At 40.7% G+C, this 21198-nt stretch overlaps 1 protein-coding gene across 2 annotated transcripts in view; it reads right to left on the reverse strand.

Annotated features, from left to right (window-relative positions):
- The window catches only part of LOC126273461 (serine/threonine-protein phosphatase 2A activator-like), a 204537-nt gene that overhangs the window by 161083 nt on the left and 22256 nt on the right, over positions 1 to 21198 (reverse strand). For both annotated transcript variants that reach the window (XM_049977018.1, XM_049977019.1), the window contains one exon: positions 6488 to 6691. In XM_049977018.1, coding sequence (XP_049832975.1) covers positions 6488 to 6691 — 204 coding nt within the window. The remainder of the gene's footprint in view (positions 1 to 6487; positions 6692 to 21198) is intronic.

A 21198-nucleotide genomic window follows, 5' to 3' on the forward strand; every position in this document is an offset into this window, starting at 1 on the left:
CTAACTCTGGGCATTAAAACGTCTTGCAGAAGGAAAAGTAATCTGTATGCCTCACTCAAATCCAGTTATAGTGTAGAAAAGGAAAAAAATTTACAAACTATACTGCTCTGTCCTTAAAAAAGTTCTAAGAAGGGAAAAGAGTATTTCTATAAAATCAGAAATTGATGTCTCTAATAACAAAATTAAAACCACATGGGGCATAATAAAAAGGGAAACAGCTAAAATCCCTGCTGCAGGAAACACAATAGAAATTAAAACAAATGATACCATGATGACAATGTTGAAATAATCACTGACATTTTTAACAACCACTTTCTGGCATCAGCAGTACAAACTGGAAAAATGTGTTCTGTTAATGACGCCATGTTATCCCTTCAAAAAGATATTTTTAATAAAAAAAAAAAAAAAAAAAACAAGCAGATGTCTCCTGTCACAGTACATGAAACTGAGAATATAATTAGAGAAATGAAGAGCAGTAATTCTGTTGGCAAGATTACTGAAGGAGTGCTATAAGCCAATAAGCAAAATACTGTGCCACATATTCAATGAATCCATCCAGCACAGGATTGTTCCTGAGAGACTAAAGTATACCTCTCTTTAAAAGAGGTGATAAAGCCGACATTACCAACTATTGGCCTATCTCCCTTTTAACAACCTTTTCTAAAATTCTTGAGAAACTGGTTCAGGAAAGACTTATTGAACACCTCATGCATTATAAGTTCGGATTTCAACAGGGTGTATCAACAGAACAAGAGTCTTTCAATAATAAATTATCTCCTGTTGGTATCTTCTGTGACCTTTCTAAGGCCTTTGATAGTGTTAATCATGAAATCCTCTTAGTAAAGGCTGGATATTATGGTATAAGTGGCTCAGTTGGCTCATGGATTAAATCCTACCTAACTGGAAGAAAGCAGAAGGTCATGCTGAACGACTCTGAGGGGTACCCTGCATCATCTAGCTGGGGCTCTATTGGCTGTGGTGTTCCTCAGGACTCTGCACTTGGTCGCCTTCTCTTCCTCATCTTTATCTACATCTACATTTATACTCTGCAAGCCACCCAACGGTGTGTGGCAGAGGGCACTTTACGTGCCACTGTCATTACCTACCTTTCCTGTTCCAGTCGTGTACGGTTCACGGGAAGAATGACTGTCTGAAAGCCTCTGTGCGTGCTTGAATCTCTCTAATTTTACATTCGTGATCTCCTCTGGAGGTATAAGTAGGGGGAAGCAATATATTCGATACCTCATCCAGAAACGCACCCTCTTGAAACCTGGACAGCAAGCTACACCGCGATGCAGAGCGCCTCTCTTGCAGAGTCTGCCACTTGAGCTTGCTAAACATCTCCGTAATGCTATCACGGTTACCAAATAACCCTGTGACGAAACGCACTGCTCTTCTTTGGATCTTCTCTATCTCCTCCGTCAACCGGATCTGGTACGGATCCCACACTGATGAGCAATACTCAAGTATAGGTCGAACGAATGTTTTGTAAGCTCCCTCCTTTGTTGATGGACTACATTTTCTAAGGACTCTGCCAAAGAATCTCAACCTGGTACCCGCCTTACCAACAATTAATTTTATATGATCATTCCACTTCAAATCGTTCTGTACGCATACTCCCAGATATTTTACAGAAGTAACTGCTAGTAGTGTTTGTTCCGCTATCATATAATCATACAATAAAGGATCCTTCTTTCTATGTATTCGCAATACATTACATTTGTCTATGTTAAGGGTCAGTTGCCACTCCCCGCACCAAGTGCCTATCCGCTGCAGATCTTCCTGCATTTCGCTACAATTTTCTAATGCTGCAACTTCTCTGTATACTACAGCATCATCCACGAAAAGCGGCATGGAACTTCTGACACTATCTACTAGGTCATTTATATATATTGTGAAAAGCAACGGTCCCATAACACTACCCTGTGGCACGCCAGAGGTTACTTTAACATCTGTAGACGTCTCTCCATTGATAACAACATGTTGTGTTCTGTTTGCTAAAAACTCTTCAATCCAGCCACACAGCTAGTCTGATACTCCGTAGGCTCTTACTTTGTTTATCAGGAGACAGTGCTGAACTGTATCGAAGGCATTCCAGAAGTCAAGGAAAATAGCATCTACCTGGAAGCCTGTATCTAATATTTTCTGGGTCTCATGAACAAATAAAGCTAGTTGGGTCTCACACAATCACTGTTTCCGGAATCCATGTTGATTCCTACAGAGTAGATTCTGAGTTTCCAAAAACGACATCATAAGCGAGCAAAAAACATGTTCTAAAATTCTACAACAGATCAATGTCAGAGATATAGGTCTATAATTTTGCGCATCTGCTCGATGACCCTTCTTGAAGACTGGGACTACCTGTGCTCTTTTCCAATCATTTGGAACCTTCTGTTACTCTAGAGACTTGCGGTACACGGCTGTTAGAAGGGGGGCAAGTTCTTTCGCATACTCTGTGTAGAATCGAATTGGTATACCATCAGGTTCAGTGGACTTTCCTCTGTTGAGTGATTCCATTTGCTTTTCTATTCTTTGGACACTTATTTCGATGTCAGCCATTTTTTCGTTTTTTGTGCGAGGATTTAGAGAAGGAACTGCAGTGTGGTCTTCCTCTGTGAAACAGCTTTGGAAAAAGGTGTTTAGTATTTCAGCTTTACCTGTGTCATCCTCTGTTTCAATGCCATCATCATCCCGGAGTGTCATCAGGTAATTTCTGGATAGTACACTCAGTATTATGTCACTCGATGCTCTGTCCCTACCACCCGTCCTAAACATCTGAGTGTCAAAGTCTATATCTGGTAAATTGAAATCTCCACCTAAGACTATAACATGCTGAGAAAATTTATGTGAAATGTATTCGAAATTTTCTCTCAGTTGTTCCGCCACTAATGCTGCTGAGTCGGGAGGTCGGTAAAAAGACCCAATTATTAACCTAGCTCGGTTGTTGAGTGTAACCTCCACCCATAAAAATTCACAGGAACTATCCACTTCTACTTCAATACAGGATAAACTATTACTAACAGCGACAAACACACCACCACCGGTTGGATGCAATCTATCCTTTCTAAACACCGTCTGTGCCTTTGTAAAAATTTCGGCAGAATTTATCTCTGGCTTCAGCCAGCTTTCTGTACCTATAACGATTTCAGCTTCGGTGCTTTCTATCAGCGCTTGAAGTTCCAGTACTTTACCAATGCAGCTTTGACAGTTTACAATTACAATACCGATTGCTGCTTGTTCCCCGCATGTCGTGACTTTGCCCTGCACCCTTTGAGGCTGTTGCCCTTTCTGTACTTGCCCGAGGTCGTCTAACCTAAAAAACCACCCAGTCCATGCCACACAACTCCTGCTACCCGTGTAGCCACCTGCTGCATGTAGTGGACTCCTGACCTATCCAGCGGAACCCGAAATCCCACCACACAATGGCGCAAGTCGAGGAATCTACAGCCCACACAGTCACAGAACCGTCTCAGCCTCTGATTCAGACCCTCCACTCGGCTCTGTACCAAAGGTCCGCAATCAGTCCTGTCAACGCTGCTGCAGATGGTCAGCTCTGCTTTCATCCTGCTAGCGAGGCTGGCAGTCTTCACCAAATCAGACAGCCGCTGGAAGCCAGAGAGGATTTCCTTGGATCCATAGTGACACACATCATTGGTGCCGACATGAGCGACCACCTGCAGGTGGGTGCACCCTATACCCTTCACGGCATCTGGAAGGACCCTTTCCACATCTGGAATGACTCCCCCCGGTATGCACACGGAGTGCACATTGCTTTTATTGGTTTTCTTCCCCTCTCTGCTGCCACATCCCTAAGGGGCCCCATTATGTGCCTGAAGTTGGAGCTCCCAACTACCAGTAAGCCCACACTCTGCGACCGCCCGTATCTTGCAGACTGAGAGGCAACCTCTGGAACAGGACAAGCAGCCACGTCCAGCTGAAGATCAGTATCAGCCTGAGACAGAGTCTGAAACCGGTTCATCAGACAAACTGGAGAGGCCTTCCGTTCAGCCCTCCGGAATGTCTTTCGCCTCCTGCCACACCTCGAGATGACCTCCGACTCTACCACAGGTGAGGTGTCAGCCTCAATGTGGGCAGTATCCCGAGTAGCCACAGTCTTAGTCTGATCGGGGGATGCGTGGGACGAGCTGGCCATCCCCGACAAACCCCCATCCGGACCCCCACAGTGATGCCCATTGGCAACAGCCTCAAGCTGTGTGACCGAAGCCAACACTGCCTGAGGCTGGGAGCAAAGGAATGCCAACTCAGCCTGCATCTGAACACAGCAGTTGCAGTCCCTATCCATGCTAAAAACTGTTGTGCAAAGAACGTGTGAACTAATCTACGGAGAGCACAAAAATTATGCCAGAAAATTTACAAGGGTATTAAAATACAAGATTGCCTAGTAAATGTAGTAATGCTGCTACTTGTGCACTGCTGACACACTGCTTGGCGGCAGAAGGAGACTACGTGGTTTTACACTATTCAGGTACTAAAAAGCGATGCTACAACTCTCAAATACAATAATACGCCTGAAATTTATGAATTAAACAATGCAAGTACCAAAAGCATGCAAAGAAATTAAGAATTAAACTATGTAACAAATAAGTGAGCTAGGAGTATACAACTTGCTGCTGGCAGCTGCTTATCCAGCAGCGGCAGGGAGCACACTGGCTGTGACCAACCGACACTGGCCATTCAAAACAAAAACAGAAGACAGACGACTATGCGAATTTACACTATTCAGGTACTAAAATGCGATGCTACAATTCTCAAATACTATAATATGCCCAAAATTTATGTATTAAACAATGCAACTACCAAAAACACACAAAGAAATTAAGAATTAAACTATGTAACAAATAAGTGAGCTAGGAGTATACGACTTGCTGCTGGCAGCTGCTTATCCAACAGCGGCAGGGAGCACACTTGACAATGACCTTCCCTTACATACTAGCTTGAAAACTCACTTTACTCTTTTTGCTGATGACACCTCTATCCTCAACAACAAAACTCCCAACCTCAATCTTGAGGAATCGGCCAATATTGTCTAGCAAAGTATGTAATTGGTTTGTAAATAATGGGTTATCACTAAATGTTAATAAGACCCAGTTTGTGCATTTCAAGTAAGGAAAAAAGTTGAGGATTAATTCAGTATTACATTGAATAGTAGTGAGTTACTACAAGTTGAGTCAACCAAGTTTCTGGGTGTACACTTTGACAACAGTCTAAAAAGGCCTGAACATATTTTGCACCTCCACAAAAAAACTCAACTCAGCAACATTCGCTGTTTGTATTATTTCCACTGTATGTGACTGAGACACCACAGAAACTGCTTATTTTAGTTATTTCCGTGCGTTATTGCTGTATGGCATAGTTTTCTGGGCAGTCTAGACATTCTTGTAGAAACCTTTTTGGAAAATTAGGGATACTGACAACTGCATCCCAATATATCTACTCCCTGTAATGCTTCATTGGTAAAAATGGACAATCATACAAAAGCAATGATTCATACCATACCCACAATACCAGGAGGAAGATGGACCTCCATTGTGAATCAAAAAATCTTACTATTGTACAAAAAGAAGTCCATTACACGAGCTGCAAGGTGTTCAATGCTCACCCACCATCACCGAAATTACTAATCCATGAGATTCCCAAATTTAACAAACAGCCCAAACAGTATTTATTAGATAATTCCTTCCATTAGGTAGAAGAATATTTCAGTAGAGTTAACTGTAATTGATTTTTATCACTTACTAATCTGATGTGCTATTGTGCATTCTGATACTCACCATCACTGTTAACATTAATGTGCCTTTCATTTAGCTATTAAGATCTACCATATTTTTAATGTAATTTTTTCTATACCTATTAATGTGTATTTTGTCTTATACCAGATATCCTCTTGCAAGAGGTTCTTTTATGTATTCCTTTTATATTATTTGTAATAATTCTGACACGTCCTACATCCATGTGAATGCTTCGCAGTATTGGATTTATGGGATATAAATAAGTAAATAAATAAGTAAACAATTAGTGTCCAGTGCAACTGTTCACAACATATACCAAAAAATTGTAATTTTGTAATAATGTGTATTCTAAATAATTCTAATTGTTGTCATACATGGTACTGACAAACCATAAAATCTGATTTATTATGTTAAAGAACAGTTTTACAGAACAAAAAGTCAAAAACCCATTTGACAATTTCAAAGGCAATACCACAACTGGTGATCGTATGTAAGTGCATTGGATCTTAGTGCAGAATGTTTGGTTCGTAAGAACACAAGCTCCTTGTAAACAATAGCCAGTAGTTATCTGAAGATGGCCTAATAAGCCAAAAACAAGTTCATACAAATAAAAATCAGTAGAATAAAAAACCGCCTAAGTGTTATTCAACCCTCTATATACAATTATGAAATTGATAACAATTAGTAATTAATTAAAAAGCATGTGATTTTATAATGACAGAGTTAAGTCAACATACATTCTTTAGTCTGGCATGCCACATCTTAAAAGCTTCACTTCTTCCTCTAAGAGATAGGGTAGTAGGCACATGTTGATCAATCCACTCCTCAATTTTTGCCAGCAGTGTAGCTATTTCATGTATGATTGGAGACTTTTCACAGTCAACTGAAAGTGGTTTTCCTTTAATTGTCTCATTGAGTGATGTAATAAACAAAAAATAGTCCTGCAATTAGAGAAGTGTCAAGTTGTATGAAGCAGATAATTATTAAATTAAAGTATAAGAAAAAACAATATAGAGAAGTTACAAGAATATTTTAAATTACCTTATAAATATGTAACTTATTCTGTTCTTCACAGAAATGAAAGACTTGTTTATCAGTATAAAAAGGAAAGGTCACAGAAATTCATTAATTCCCCAAAGGGAAAGATGGGATGACCATCATTTACCTATAGGAATTGTATCTCCCTGTCTATACAAGTTTAAATACTGTTTAAAAATATTCAGAGGCAGTTAGAATTGTATCAGTTTCACATTTCATCACCTTCCATTATACAACAACAGGCAGAAGAATTCACAGCCCACCACATGCAAGAGAAAAGCAGCTACTTTGGAAAAAAAATGGTCTTCCTCTTACACTGCTAAGCTATTGTTCTTATCCACTATTTTATTTATGTGACTTAACTGATGCCACAGGACACTAACAGAAATATATGCACCAGAAAATTTAAAACTCTGTGTAAAACAAACTTCAGAAATAACTGGGATTTACATCTATGTATCAAAATATTCTGATAGGCTACAGAATAAACGACCAAGAAAAACCATTTACATTTGTATTTACATTTATTTTCATTTTGAATTAATTATTTCATGTGGCATTGCATTGTTGTTCACCATAGCATTCATTTCGTGATTACAGTTTTTTCCTTCTTATTGTTTTTCATCTCATTTTTTAAACTGTTTATCTTATTTTTCAATGCAATTGGCACTGGAATTGAGCTGTGTTGACTGATTTACATTTATATTGGAATATTTTGTTAGTATTGTTTTATATCTTCTTTGTTTTTAGTTTTTTTTTTCTTTTTTAATGTTTCGCAATGTCATCTATTTCTTTATAACTATCAATATTATGAGAGGAAAGTTGGCACTCACCTTATAGTGGAGATGCTGAGTTGCAGATAGGCACAACAAAAGACTCACAACTATGCTTTCAGCCGTTAAGGCCTTCATCAACAAAAGACACATAAGCGTGCACGCACACATGCACTCATGCAAACACAACTCTCACACACAACTGCAGTCTCAGTTAAAATTATGTTTTTGTCAAAAACACTGCTGTATTCATGAGTGCCTACATATTACACATGGAAACAAGCAGAAAATCATTTGAATGGTGCAAATGACGAGAGTGAGTTAATGGAAAATCTGACATATCCAAAGAAACTACAATAGGTAGACTGTATACCCTGAATCTTAATCAAGAAGAATGCTTCTTTCTTTGCATGTTGTTGGTTAATGTGTCCGGTCCAAAGTCTTTCCAGCAACTGAGAACTGTCAAAGATGTTACACATGCCACATTCCGTAGTGCATGTCATGTTCTGAGTTTTCTGGTATGTATGCATTAAATATACCATATCCAAACAAATTCATACATTGTAAATAAAATAGAAAGAAACTTCCACATGGGAAAAATATATTAAAAACAAAGATTCCAAGACTTACCAAGCGGGAAAGCGCCGGCAGACAGGCACATGAACAAAACACACAAACACACACACAGAATTACTAGCTTTCGCAACCGATGGTTGCTTCTTCAGGAAGGAGAGGGAAAGACGAAAGGATGTGGGTTTTAAGGGAGAGGGTAAGGAGTCATTCCAATCCCGGGAGCGGAAAGACTTCCCTTAGGGGAAAAAAAGGACAGGTGTACACTCGTACACACACACACACACACACACACACACACACACACACATATCCATCCGCACATACACAGACACAAGCAGACTGCTTGGAATGTGTGTTTTGTTCATGTGCCTGTCTGCCGGCGCTTTCCCGCTTGGTAAGTCTTGGAATCTTTGTTTTTAACAAATTCATACATTGTTTGAAATCCTACTGACTGTTTGCTCTCTTTCATCTCCAACAGAATTACAGGAGAAATATAAACTGCATATGGCTGATGATATTTTCTTTCAAATAATTGAGGAAAATTCAAATATGAACACAGATTTCACGGCAGAAAACTAAAATGAAGTGTTGATAATGACTGAAGATTTGAGCTGAGAAATCACACATAAGAGTTCTCAATCAATTCAGAATGCCATCACCAAACTGATCTTATGCTGCTTCATTCAAAGCAAGGTTGTGTTGTGAATAAAATTAGAACACAGATGACTCTTTGCCATATATGCAACCACTTATTCCTTAGCTAACACTTGAGCAAAAAGTCATTTATGATCAAATACTGCAAACTAGCAATAATGGAGTTGGAGAAATCTTCTTAGACGCAACAGGTGGTATTTGTAAAACATTTCTAATTACATTGATTCTGGCAACAATTTGACTCCAAAATGACATACTCTTAGCTCTTGCATCATCCAGAACAGCTGTGACATTACTACTAGGTGGAAGGTCTGCTCATCCCACTTTTAAATTGCCATTCAACATGCAGTTCATTAAAACTCCCACATGCAACATTTCCATAGCATCTGGCATGGGAAAAATATTGCAGGAATGCAGAATCATAGTTTGGAATGAATGCACAATGGCACACAAAAAATTCACTCAAGGTTCTTGATGGATCATTGCAAGATTTGCATGGAAACATCAGACCACTGGAGAGGGCATTAATATTGGTTGCGGGATATTTCAGGCAAACACTATCTGTAATTTCTCAGTCGAAAACAGCAGATGAAGTAAATGCTTGCCTGAAATACTCTACTATGCAGAAACACATATAGACATTGAAATTCAGTACAAATATGCATGAACATCTGCAAAATGATCAATCAGCTGAGATATTCTCACACCAATTTTTGGAAACTGGGAATGGAAAGGTACTGGATGATCTGATCTCAGGAGGAATTTAATTGCCTCATAACTTCTCAACTTAGTGACATCAAAAGAAGAAGTGGTTAAAAAAGTATTTCCCAATATTCAAACCAATTATAAGAATCATAACTGGCTGAGTGAATAAGCTATGCTTGCCACCAAGAATAAAGCTGTCTACGAACTTGACAATGCCAGGGTGGCTTGAAAAGTTCTTGGAATGGAATAGAAAAAAAGTACTTGCATCACTGAAACTTTTTTCTTTTTCAGTTTAATCTCCTTGTAGATTAATGCACTTGGTCGAATGACGTTACAGTGCCTTGATCCCATTTTGAAATTGAATTTCCTCCAGACTTGAAAAATAGTTGTCAACTCCAGCTTTCAATTCTTTGTTTGAAGTGAATCTTCGTCCACCAATAAAAATTTTCAGTTTTGGAAAGAGATGGAAGTCTGATGGACCATATCAGGTGAATAAGGCAGGTGTGGCAGCAATTCATACCTTAGTTTGTGTAATTTTGCCATGGCGACGGTACATGTGTGTGGGCACACGTTGTCTTAATGGAATATAACTTTCTTCCTTGCTAAACCTGGTCTTGTTTTTTCATGCATCTTTTGTTGCAATTTGTTCAGGAGGTCAGCATAGTATTCTCCAGTAATGTTTGCCCAGTGGGGAGATTATCTACATACAGAATCCCCCTTCGCATGCCAGAACACTGATTTCATGACCTTTCCCGCCAAAGGAATTGTCTTTGCTTTCTTTGGTGGTGGACAATCAGCATTTTTCCACTGCTTTGACTCTTGTTTTGTCTCTGGGGTATAATAGTGCACCCAAGTTTCATCTGTGGTCACAAACAGGCACAAAAAATCTTGTTCATATCTCCTAAAACAGGCCAAATATTGTGATTCTTCAGTTTCTCCCGGTACATTTGTTGCTCGAACAGTCCACGGGTATACTGCTGGTTCATAGTATCCAACGGGCACTAATATTTCGGCGATCAGACATGTCGCCGTCGTCAGGTGTGCTGACGAACTGAGCTCCTGAGGGTGGGTGGCCAATTTAAATCCCCTCCCCCCACGGGCCGCTCTCTTTGCTGCCCGCACACGCGCGCTAGTGGTCGCGAAGACGTGGGTGTCAGAATCTGTCATAGCATCAATGTGCTTACTACGTCCACTCTGGTTGCCAGTTTGTACTTCTTGCTGAGAGTCTTCTTAATTGCATTCAATGCCGGGTCCCAAGCCTTGCTGAGATTGTACACGCAATCTTGGTTGATAAGATCTTCTCTGGTACAAATTTCGATAGCCTCCCTTATAACTCTGTCCCAATATTTAGAGGTCTGAGCCAGGATCTTGGTAAGCTCATAATCCATCTCGTGTTTCTCGGACAAACAGTTATCTGCTACTGCCGACTTATTTGGATATTTCAGTCGAGTATGCCTTTGATGTTCTTGGCAATGATCTTCGATGGTGCATACTGTTTGTCTGATATAAGACTTCCCACACTCACAGGGAATTTGGTAAATTCCGGCCTTCCTCAAACTGAGGTCATCTTTCACACTTTCCAGTAATTCCCGTGTTTTATTGGGCAGGCAAAAGATGGTTTTAACTCGGTGTTTCTTTAATATACGGACGATTTTCCCTGAAAGTGCGCTATTGTATGGAATAAAGGCAGTGGCTACCTTTTCTTCCTTGACTTCATCCGCCTCCACAGGTTGTGCTGTGGTGGTGGGACAGAGAGCACGTATAATCTGCCATTCTGAGTACCCGTTTTTTCAGAACACGGTTTTGAGGTCTTCCAATTCCTGTGGCAGATTCTCTGTATCGGAGATGCTGTGCACCTTGTGTACTTATGTTTTTAGTACTCCATTCCTCTGAGAAGGGTGGTGGCAACTGTCTGCATGCAGGTACAGGTCAGTGTGAATTTTTTTCCTGTACACACCGTGGCTCAGGGTACCATCTGCTCTTCTCTTGACCATGACGTCCAGGAATGGTGATATTCCTTCTGCTTTGGTCTCCATTGTGAATTTGATGTTTTGATCTATGGAGTTTAGGTGTGTAATGAAATCCAGGAGGTTGTCAATACCATGGGGCCAGATGATGAACCGATCATCGATATAACAGAAGAAACAAGTAGGTTTCCAATTGGATGATGCCAAGGCTTCCTCCCTGAAGTACTCCATGTACAGATTTGCGACCACTGGTGAGAGTGGGCTGCCCATTGCGACTCCATCTGTTTTCTCATAGTATTCCCCATTAAACAGAAAATACGTTGAAGTCAAGACATGCCTAAAGAGTATGGTGGTCTTCTCGTCAAATTTCTGCCCAATAAGCTCAGCTGTCTCTCGTAGAGGCACCCTGGTGATTTAGTGAAACCACGTCGAAGCTCACTAGGATATCAGTGTCTTTCAGTCTGAAGTTGTCGAGACGCTTCACGAAATCCACGGAATTACGGATATGGTGACGGCATTTACCTACATAGGCGCTAAGTAATTCAGCCAGACATTTTGCCAGCAAGTAAGTAGGTGCCCTAATGTTGCTGACAATCGGGCACATAGGTACCCCCTCTTTGTGGACCTTAGGGAGTCCATAAAGTCTTGGTGGTACAGATCCTTGAGGTGACAATTTCTTGGCATCCCCCTCTGGTAGATCCGCGTCCTTGAGTAGAGCCCTGGTCTTGTTCTCCCCCTTCTTCATGGGGTCAGCGTTGATATTCTTATAGGAGTCTTCATCTAGCAGGCGTTGCATCCTCTCAATGTAGTCCTTATGGCAAAGAACAACAGTGGCATTGCCTTTGTCAGCAGGTAAGATAACAATATCAGAGCACTCTCTTAGGTCCTGAATGGCCACCCTCTCTCTACTGATAATGTTAGTCTCCGTAGGTTTAGTTCTGGTCAGAGCCCGGCAGGTTTCTCAACGCACTTCTGCTGCTTCAGTTGGTAATCGCGCTGCAACCTCTTCCGTTGCACTGACGATGTCCGCGACCAGTGTGAACCTAGGGATGGGAGCAAAGTTGAGTCCCTTCTCCAGAACTGAAACAGCCTCATGAGACAGCTCCATGTCAGTGAGATTGATGATTGTCTTGCATGGTGCCTCCAGTGATGGTTTACCTGAGAGACAGGAGAATTTTGAAATCTGACATCCAGTGGTCTTTTTATGTGCAGAATTGGCTGTCATCCAGGTAACATCGTCCACCCAGTCCCAGGTCCATGAATTAAACTGATTAGCCAGTTTAAGATGAAGTTTAAATAGTTCCTGGGAGTTGTGTTCAAGACTGCGGTGAGTAAAGTGCATCCTCTCGCGTACCAAGGCAAGGCTGGCCCGGCTCTTAATTGGCTGCTGCAGAATTGATGTGATGCGTGACCTTAGCAAAGTTCGGCACAATCTGCTCAGTACAACATATCTTCAGGAATCCAAGAGCACTCAGCAAACGGCATCTTCGGTGGCGCAGTTTGTCGAGTTTCTTCATGCTGCAGTACATCTCCTCCCTGTAAAGGTATATGATGTGATTCTTCAGTTTCTCCTGGCGTATTAGTTGCTTGAACAGTCCACGGGTATACACTATGAACCGGCAGTATACCCATGGACTGCTTGAGCAGGCCAAATATTGTTCTGATATATCCCTTCTCATGCATTTTTGATCCAGCGACAAGAGTCGCGGCACCCATCTTGCAAATATTTTTTTCATTTCCAATTCTTCAGTGAAAATGTGATATACCCTTTCATATCACATCTGGCAAGCCTGAGCAATTTCATGCACTTTCAGTCGGCAATATTCCATGACCTTTTTATGCACTTTTGCAATGATTTCTGGAGAAGTGAGACATCTTGGCTGGCCACTGCACAGATTGCCAGTTGGCAACAGTTGAATAGGAAGGAGCAGAGTCCCCCAGTGTATTCTGGAAATTGGAATGATGTCCTTTGTTTTCATACCTTTCTTTACAAAGTACTTAATCACCGGTCAAATCTCTATTTTTTTTCCATCTTTGCAAATAACTACACGGGAACAACAACAGAGCCATGTCACCACCACAGCTCTCTCCAAGAGCACTGATGTGACACATGTTTACAGGTAACAGTCCAATGAATATCACATGAACAACTTATTGCACTAGCGCTACCCCCCCCCCCCCCCCCCCCTCCCCTCCCCCCTAGCAATTCCGAGAACTTTACAAACCATCCTCGTATTATTCAATCTAACAAAGTGAGGTATCACATAGAAGTTTATCAACACTGTAGTGGAAGCAGATGAAGTGGTTAATTATCCAACAGAAATTCAGTATTCAACCAATCTACCAGGAATGATACCGCATGTTCTGCCACTGAAAATCAGTGTGCCAATTATAACGCTACAAAACATCAACCACCCAAAGATTTGCAGTGGCACCTGGCCTGCAGTAAAATAATTCATTAGCAACATACAAGAAGCAACAATAATTACAGTACCATTCAAAGGTGAAGATATCCTCTTTCCTCGCATTTCTGTGATTCCAATGGGTATGCTATTTCAATTTTAAATCTTCAAATTCCAAATTCAATTGGTGTTTGCAGTCACCATCAATATAGCTCAGGGCCAGTTTAGATATAGACACTGAGTGCTTCTCACACAGACAATTATATGTTGCATGTTCTAGAGTCGGGAAACCAGAAAATCTCTATATATGCACAGAAAACAGAACATCAAAACATAGTGCTTATTGACAAGCATTGTGAAATTAAACATATTAGAAAGATGTGCTTTTTCTTCTCTTACTTTTCCATTTAACCTGAAGGGCCACAGCAATGGGTCGTCACATACAGCTAGTAAATCATACAATATCTCTTAAAATAATAATAATCTGAAAATCATTCTTCCCGGAAATTTGATAAGTTCATCTGCAGATGATTTATGAACTATAATATTGACAAACTCTCACAACTTTCACAGTGTGACAATTTACACAATATAAAATCAATGTGTGTACCCACCATCTATTTTACTAAAAAATTAAAATGGTCACCCAGACCCACTTGGATGTTACTTATCTAGTGGCTACCATGGCCAACAAAAATTTGATTTGCACTGTACATTACCCAAACCATACCCATGCAGTATTTGATAATGGAAACACTTAGTGACTTCCAACAAACTTTACACACAATTTCAAAACTTTTGAAACTTTTTCACACTACATTTTCACTGTCCATGAAATTTGAATTTATTATTTCTTTGATACTAATTCTATTCACAACATTATTTTCCAGTCAGGATCCAAATATACCATGGAATTGACCAGTAGAATCGTGTCATTGTATGACACATAGTTCACAAGATTTGATGTCTTAATAATTGAGAAATTATATCACTGTGTGACACACAGTTCTGCAGATGTGATGTCATAAACAATGGGATCCTTTTTTGGGGGGAGTTAATGGTTATCAGTATTTCACTGAGCACTACAACTGTGAACACAAGTCATGCAAGTATGTAAATGAGAAGAAGTCAGCCTTACTCAGTGTTTCTCTGGTCACACAAACAATAGTTTTAGTCTATCAAAAAAGTTAAAAAAAGTGTCCTTCTGAAAACAATGAGGTTCAGAATACTGTACATTTAGCCACTGCCACAAATTAAGAGCTTTCGAACAGTGACTATTATAGCTAAAAGAAAAGAATTTCGTTGCCAATGTGGAGTTGTTTAACATAAGACATTTTTTTTAACTTTTCAGTCAACTTCACCCTAGTGGCCAACTTCAGCCCATTTGACAGTAGTAGAAAATAAGAGGAAACGTTGGGAGGAATTCACAAGGGAGTTGGAAGAGGATGTTAATGAGGGTACACGGATGCTGTATGAAATTATAAGGAGTAAGAGGAAGGAAGTCACTAACATAAAGCTGGTAAAAGAGGAATGTGGAGATCTAGTAACGCAACCAGAGAAGATGGAAATAGTAATTCAAACAAATAAATATGCAAAATAGCAATGAAAAGGGAATGGAACCATGACAGGAGAACATGGACCTAGAAGAGGAGAAATATATAAAATGTTAGAAGTAGAAGAAGCCGTTAGAAGACCGAAAACACGAAAAGCAGTTGGGATAAATGAAATAATTGTATGATAAGAATTTATGGCCCTAATAGGCTACAATGGTTATATAGCGTTTTAAGATGCATATAGAGTCATAAATGTGTGCCTGAAGAATGGGGAAAGGGAATAATAACTCCAGTGATCAGTAAGGGAGACAGAAAAGTATCTACATCTACATCTATTCTCCTGAAGTGACCTTATGGTAGGCGCAGAGGGTACTTTTCGCACCAGAATCACTCCCCAATTTTCTTGCTGCAATTGTATATGGTTTGTGGAAAGAACAAATGGTAGTATGCTTCAGTGTGGGCTTGAATCTCTCTAATTTTATCTTCATGGTCTTTCTGTGAGACACACACAGGAATGATTAATATATGGTTGACTCTTCTATGAACATAAATTCTTGAACTTTAACAGTAGACTGTACAGCAATGTAAAACATTTCTCTTGCAGCATCTCCCACTGGAGTTGGCTGAGCATTTCCATGACACATTACAATTACGAAATGAACCTGTAACAAAACATGCTGGTTCTCTTTGAATCTTCTCTATTTCCTCTATCAAAACTGATATGGATCTCACACAGATGAGCTATAATCAGTTATTAGTAGAATGATGATTTGTAGGCTACTTCATTTGTTAGAATCATGTTGTGAGGTTGGAAGCTCCTGTTGTTTACTTTCTTTGTTGATGGACTACATTTGCTGAGGATTCTTCCAATGAATCTCAGTCTGGCATGTCCCTTACCAGAGATTAATTTTATGTGGTTATTCCATTCCTAGATATTTTATGAAAGTAACAGCTTCAAGTGATCATTCTGAAATCATACATATAATCATACAATAAAAGGCTCCATGTGTATTTATTCAACATACGTTACATTTGTTTATGTTGAAGGTTCATTGCCACTTCCTGCACCATGTGTCAACTAGCTGCAGCTCTTCCTGTGTTTTGCAACAATTTTCTAGCATTACAAGTTCTCTGTATACAATAGCATCATCCATGAAAAGCCTCCTGAAACCTCCAACGCTATCTACTAGATCATTTGTACCTATTGTTAAAACATTCCCTTGAAGATTACCCAAGATTGCTTTGACATATGAGGGCTTCTCTCCATTGAGAATGACTTGCTGTGTTCTGTTTAACAGATTAAAAGATAGTCAGCAGACTTAGTTTAAAGTTATTTGTTCACTGTCCTGTAAAACACTGCACCAGCCACAATGCAGTCCCATTGTGAATTGTGTTCTCAAGCACATGATGAGTTAGGCGACATTTGTAAGCAGCTGGAAATCACCCAGACTGCTGTCAAACAACTGACAGCTGCTGCAAATTAGTGTGTTAGTAGGGCTCCTGAGAGTCATGTAACAGAGGTACCTGAGGTACTATCCTCTCCAGTTGTTGCTGTCTCCTCTGAAAGAAATACTGGATCTGTCACTACTGGTCCACTTGACAGTGAGTGGTGTGTCACTAGTAGATCCTGTGCAGGGTAGAAAAGGACCAGAGAGGACCCAGTATGTTATATTGATCCCCATAATAAACAAGTCTGAGGTGCTGTCTTTCACTAAAACTGAGTCAAAAGAACTCCCTTCTCTTGTTTTGGGGAAACCTGTTTTGCCCTGTGTAATGATGAGGCAAATGCAAAAGGGAAGGGGGTCTACTAATTATTGGCAGTTAAAACGTACAGCGAATAATGGTACCCCTTTGGGAAATGGCAGCAAGGGACAGGAAGGAACAGCAACTGCACTCAGTGTGTATGTGTGGGGCCTCATTCAACATGTTGAAGAGGCTATGCCAGCAACCAAGACAGGAACATGGTGCACTCAGTTGCAGACTGTGGCACATGTTGGAACAAACGATATCAGAGGTCATACTTGGATGATTTCAACATTTGGCAGATAAGGTTGAGAAGACCTGCCTTGTGCACAGAGTTTCAACAAAACTCCCAATTTGCTGAATTATTCCCAGAAGTGATTGTGGCCCCCTGGTTCTGAGTCGAGTGGAAGGGCTTGCTGTGACATCCTGGACTTGTAAATAGTGTTGAGACAGGTAGGGTCTCCCTAAATAGGTCAGGTGCACACTACACATTAGAAGGTGTTACCCAAGTTGCCAACTGTGTGTGCAGTCCACCCGAGGGATTTTTATATCATATGACTCTCCATCCAGTCCAGATAACAGCAGCTGTAACAGACTCAGAAACACAGGTGTGAGATTCAAAAGAATGTCTCCCATAGCAAGAGTATTATACCCCAGTAGTAAGTAACTACCAAAGTATTTGCAATAAAGTGCCACAGTTTGAGAGTTTGTGATGTATCCTCACTCATGATCTCCATTATTTCAGAGATCATGCATCCATACAGTTCACAGGGCCACTTATAGAGGCCAAATGGGTTGGCACTCTGGTGTAATCTGGGGAGTCGCCAGAGAAATAGTATTTTTTAAGCGATTGCTAACGAGTGCTCAGCTGATTCTGAAACCTGTATAATTATTGTCCAGTCAATGTGTTTGGTGCTATGCACAACCTGTGCTTCGTTGTACCTTATGTGCTGCTCTGTAAAGTACTATGTTCCATAAATCATGTTTGTTCTTGCTATAGCAATCTTGGTGAGGAGTGAGGGTTATTTCTTCTCCTCATGTTAGTGTCAGTGCCAAGTCCCATGACATCATGATGGAAGAAATATTCCAACATATCACTGCCTAGCAGCAAGCTTTAATGGAACAACAGCAGGCTGTCATCACCGCTCTACATCATGTGGTAGGTTGTTTGTGGCAGGTTATTCACCCATCACTAGATCCATCACCCTTTCAGGTGCATAGTGAATCTGCTGAAGACTGGGACTCCTATGAGATATGGTTATGCCAACATTTCCAGGTCTTTTGCATGTGTGATGCCAACCTGTGTAAGGCTTTTTTTCTTTTCTTGCTTTCATCGTGCATTTTTCAGTTGTTGTGCCAACTTGTGCCTTAGCAACAACCAGCTACCTTATCATTTGATTACATGTGCAAGCTTCTCTCAACCTATTACTGTGGGGACGCATATCATTATGACATGTGTAGCATTTTATCACTGTCAGAAAGGCCTAAACCAATCTCACGAAGCCTAGACTGCAGAATTACATGGGTTAAGCCATTGTTGTAAATCTGTCACTAGTATCCATCATGAATCCTATGTTGATCACATGGTGCATGAAGTTATTATTCATCTGGCTCTGGATATGCAAGCCTGTGGGAAAAGGCACTTCAGTGTGAGAATCTGACGCTTACGGATGTGCTCAATACAGCACAGTCCTTTGAAGTGTCATGGGCCACAGGTGATCAGATTGCTGCAAGTAGGGAGGTACTGAAGATGCTCAGTCAACCCCTGTTAGACATGTTGCAAGTAGTCAGGATTACGGTAAAGCCATTGCAGCACTACAGCCTATGACTCAGTGTCACATGGGGCGGCAGCAATAGGCCATGTCACAACAGCAGCCATGTGGCCCCCCCTTCCATCTTGCCCACACTGCTTCATCCTACATGAGCATTCTGTGTGCCCTAAGCATTGGGCTGGTGTGTCAAAAGAAAGGTCACATTGCATCAGTGTGTAACTACTCTACAAAAATGGTAGACACAGTAGTAGCAACAGACATAAACTGCGTCTCTACATGACTGTCACCTCAAATAAATTGTTTATTGAAATGCATGTGTTTAATAAACTGCTAAAACTGCAAGAGGGCATGAAAGCTGCAGTGACTTTAGTAAATGCACAAACATACTAGAATTTGGGCTGCACTCCCCTCACAAAAGTTTAATGAAAGTTAGTTAGCTACAATAAATAGCTTGTTGTGAATCATTCCCATACTGCAGACCTGTTCAGATTATATGTGTTTAACACTTTTGGTTTTTCCATTACCAATGTTTTTTTCATTACCAATGAGGTAAAATTTAGCAACTGCAGATGCTCTGCTCTGAGTTTTTGTCTCTGTTTTCCCTTAGGCTCAGTTGTGCTACCAGCTCTCAGACCCACAATACCAATTTTTTTGTGCGACTCTGTCAAGGTCAATTTAGATTGTGTTATGTCACTTGATGTCATTCAGCCTACTTCTTCCAGTGAAGGGGCCAAACAACTGGTCATCATTAAGAAGTTGATGCATCAGCTTGACCTCTTTGCAACTTCAGTGTCACAATTAATGCACAGTCTGTGATAGATACATAACCACTGCCCTGCCCTGATGACTTGCCCACAAAATTATCAGGCGACCACTACTTCTCCAAGACCAATTAGTATGAAAAATACCTGCAGCTCCCTTTGGATCAGGCCACTAGGTGCCTTCTCATTGTCAATACACCTTTCAGCCTATACAAATATCAAAGCTTGGTTTTTGGTGTCACTAGCACACTCACAATTCTTCAGTGTTTGTTAGAATAGCTGACAGCCTCTATGCCTGGCTGCATCAACCATGTTGATGATATTGTTGTTTCAGGTTCTTCCAACAAAGATCAACTTAGAAATCTCCAACTGTTGTTTTCTGTTTTGCAGTCTGAGAGTCTCAAGTGAAAACTTGCCAAATCTCAGTTCTTTCAGCCATTATTTGAGTAGTTAGGTTCTGAGGTTTCTAGCACATAGGTCAAGTCATTGTGTCACCATGTTGACAAAACTATGGCTTTGCTGTGGAACTGCAGACATTTCTAGCTAAAGTTGCATACTACCATAAGCTTTTACTGGATGCATCCACTTGGCTCAGCCCCTGCACATGCCTTTGCATAAAAATGTGCCTTTCTCCTGTTCCATGACCGAGTGTTCACTTTGCTTAAATCTAAGCTTCAGTCTGCCCCATGCCTGGCCCCTTTCCAGCCAGCTCAGTATTTCGTGTTGGCTACAGATGTATCTCAACATGGTCTTGGTGTGGTGTTGACAGACAAATATGTGAATGACTCATTTCTTATGCTTGCAAGTCTTTAACTCTCACTCAGCAACAATATTCTTAGATTGAAAAGGAGGTTTTAGTGACTGTGTTCACCCTCAAGAAAATTCGCATCCACGGTTCTATGTTCCGTTTAATCACAGATCACAAGGTGTTGGTTGCTCTTTTTAACATTTTTGCTCCTGTGCAGGACGAGGCAGCTAATTGTTTGCAGCAGTGGGCTCTCTTCCTTTTCCTGTAATCATTATCAGACCCATTACCGACTGATGGCACGACACGCCAAAACCGATGCCTTATCTTTCCTTCGGCCAGACCTTTCATTGAATCAGGATGAGTTGTTTTGCTTCTATTTACATATTGAGAACCAGAACATGGTTGATGGTTTTCCCATCAATAGTGCCAAGATAGCATTGGCTGTCACCGTTGATCCTGCACTTAGTCGGATCCTCTCTTTTGTGAAGCACAGTTGCTGAACAAACCCCCAGGCCATGCCTTGGATCCCTTGCATAATTACTTTTCCTTCCAGAACCTCCTTTCTGTGTTTGATGGGGTTCTTTTGTTAGCTATGGAAGACACTGCTCCCCAGGCTGTGATTCCCACTTCCTTACACTGTAATGTACTGCAACTTCTGCATGTCTGTCATTAGGGGACCTCTTGCACAAATGCTTTGGTCTGCCAGGATGTGTATAAGCCAGGCACAGATGGAGACATTATGCAGCTTCTTGCCACTTG

This window comes from Schistocerca gregaria, chromosome 5, assembly GCF_023897955.1.
Source record: "Schistocerca gregaria isolate iqSchGreg1 chromosome 5, iqSchGreg1.2, whole genome shotgun sequence".
NCBI classification, from domain to species: domain Eukaryota; kingdom Metazoa; phylum Arthropoda; class Insecta; order Orthoptera; family Acrididae; genus Schistocerca; species Schistocerca gregaria.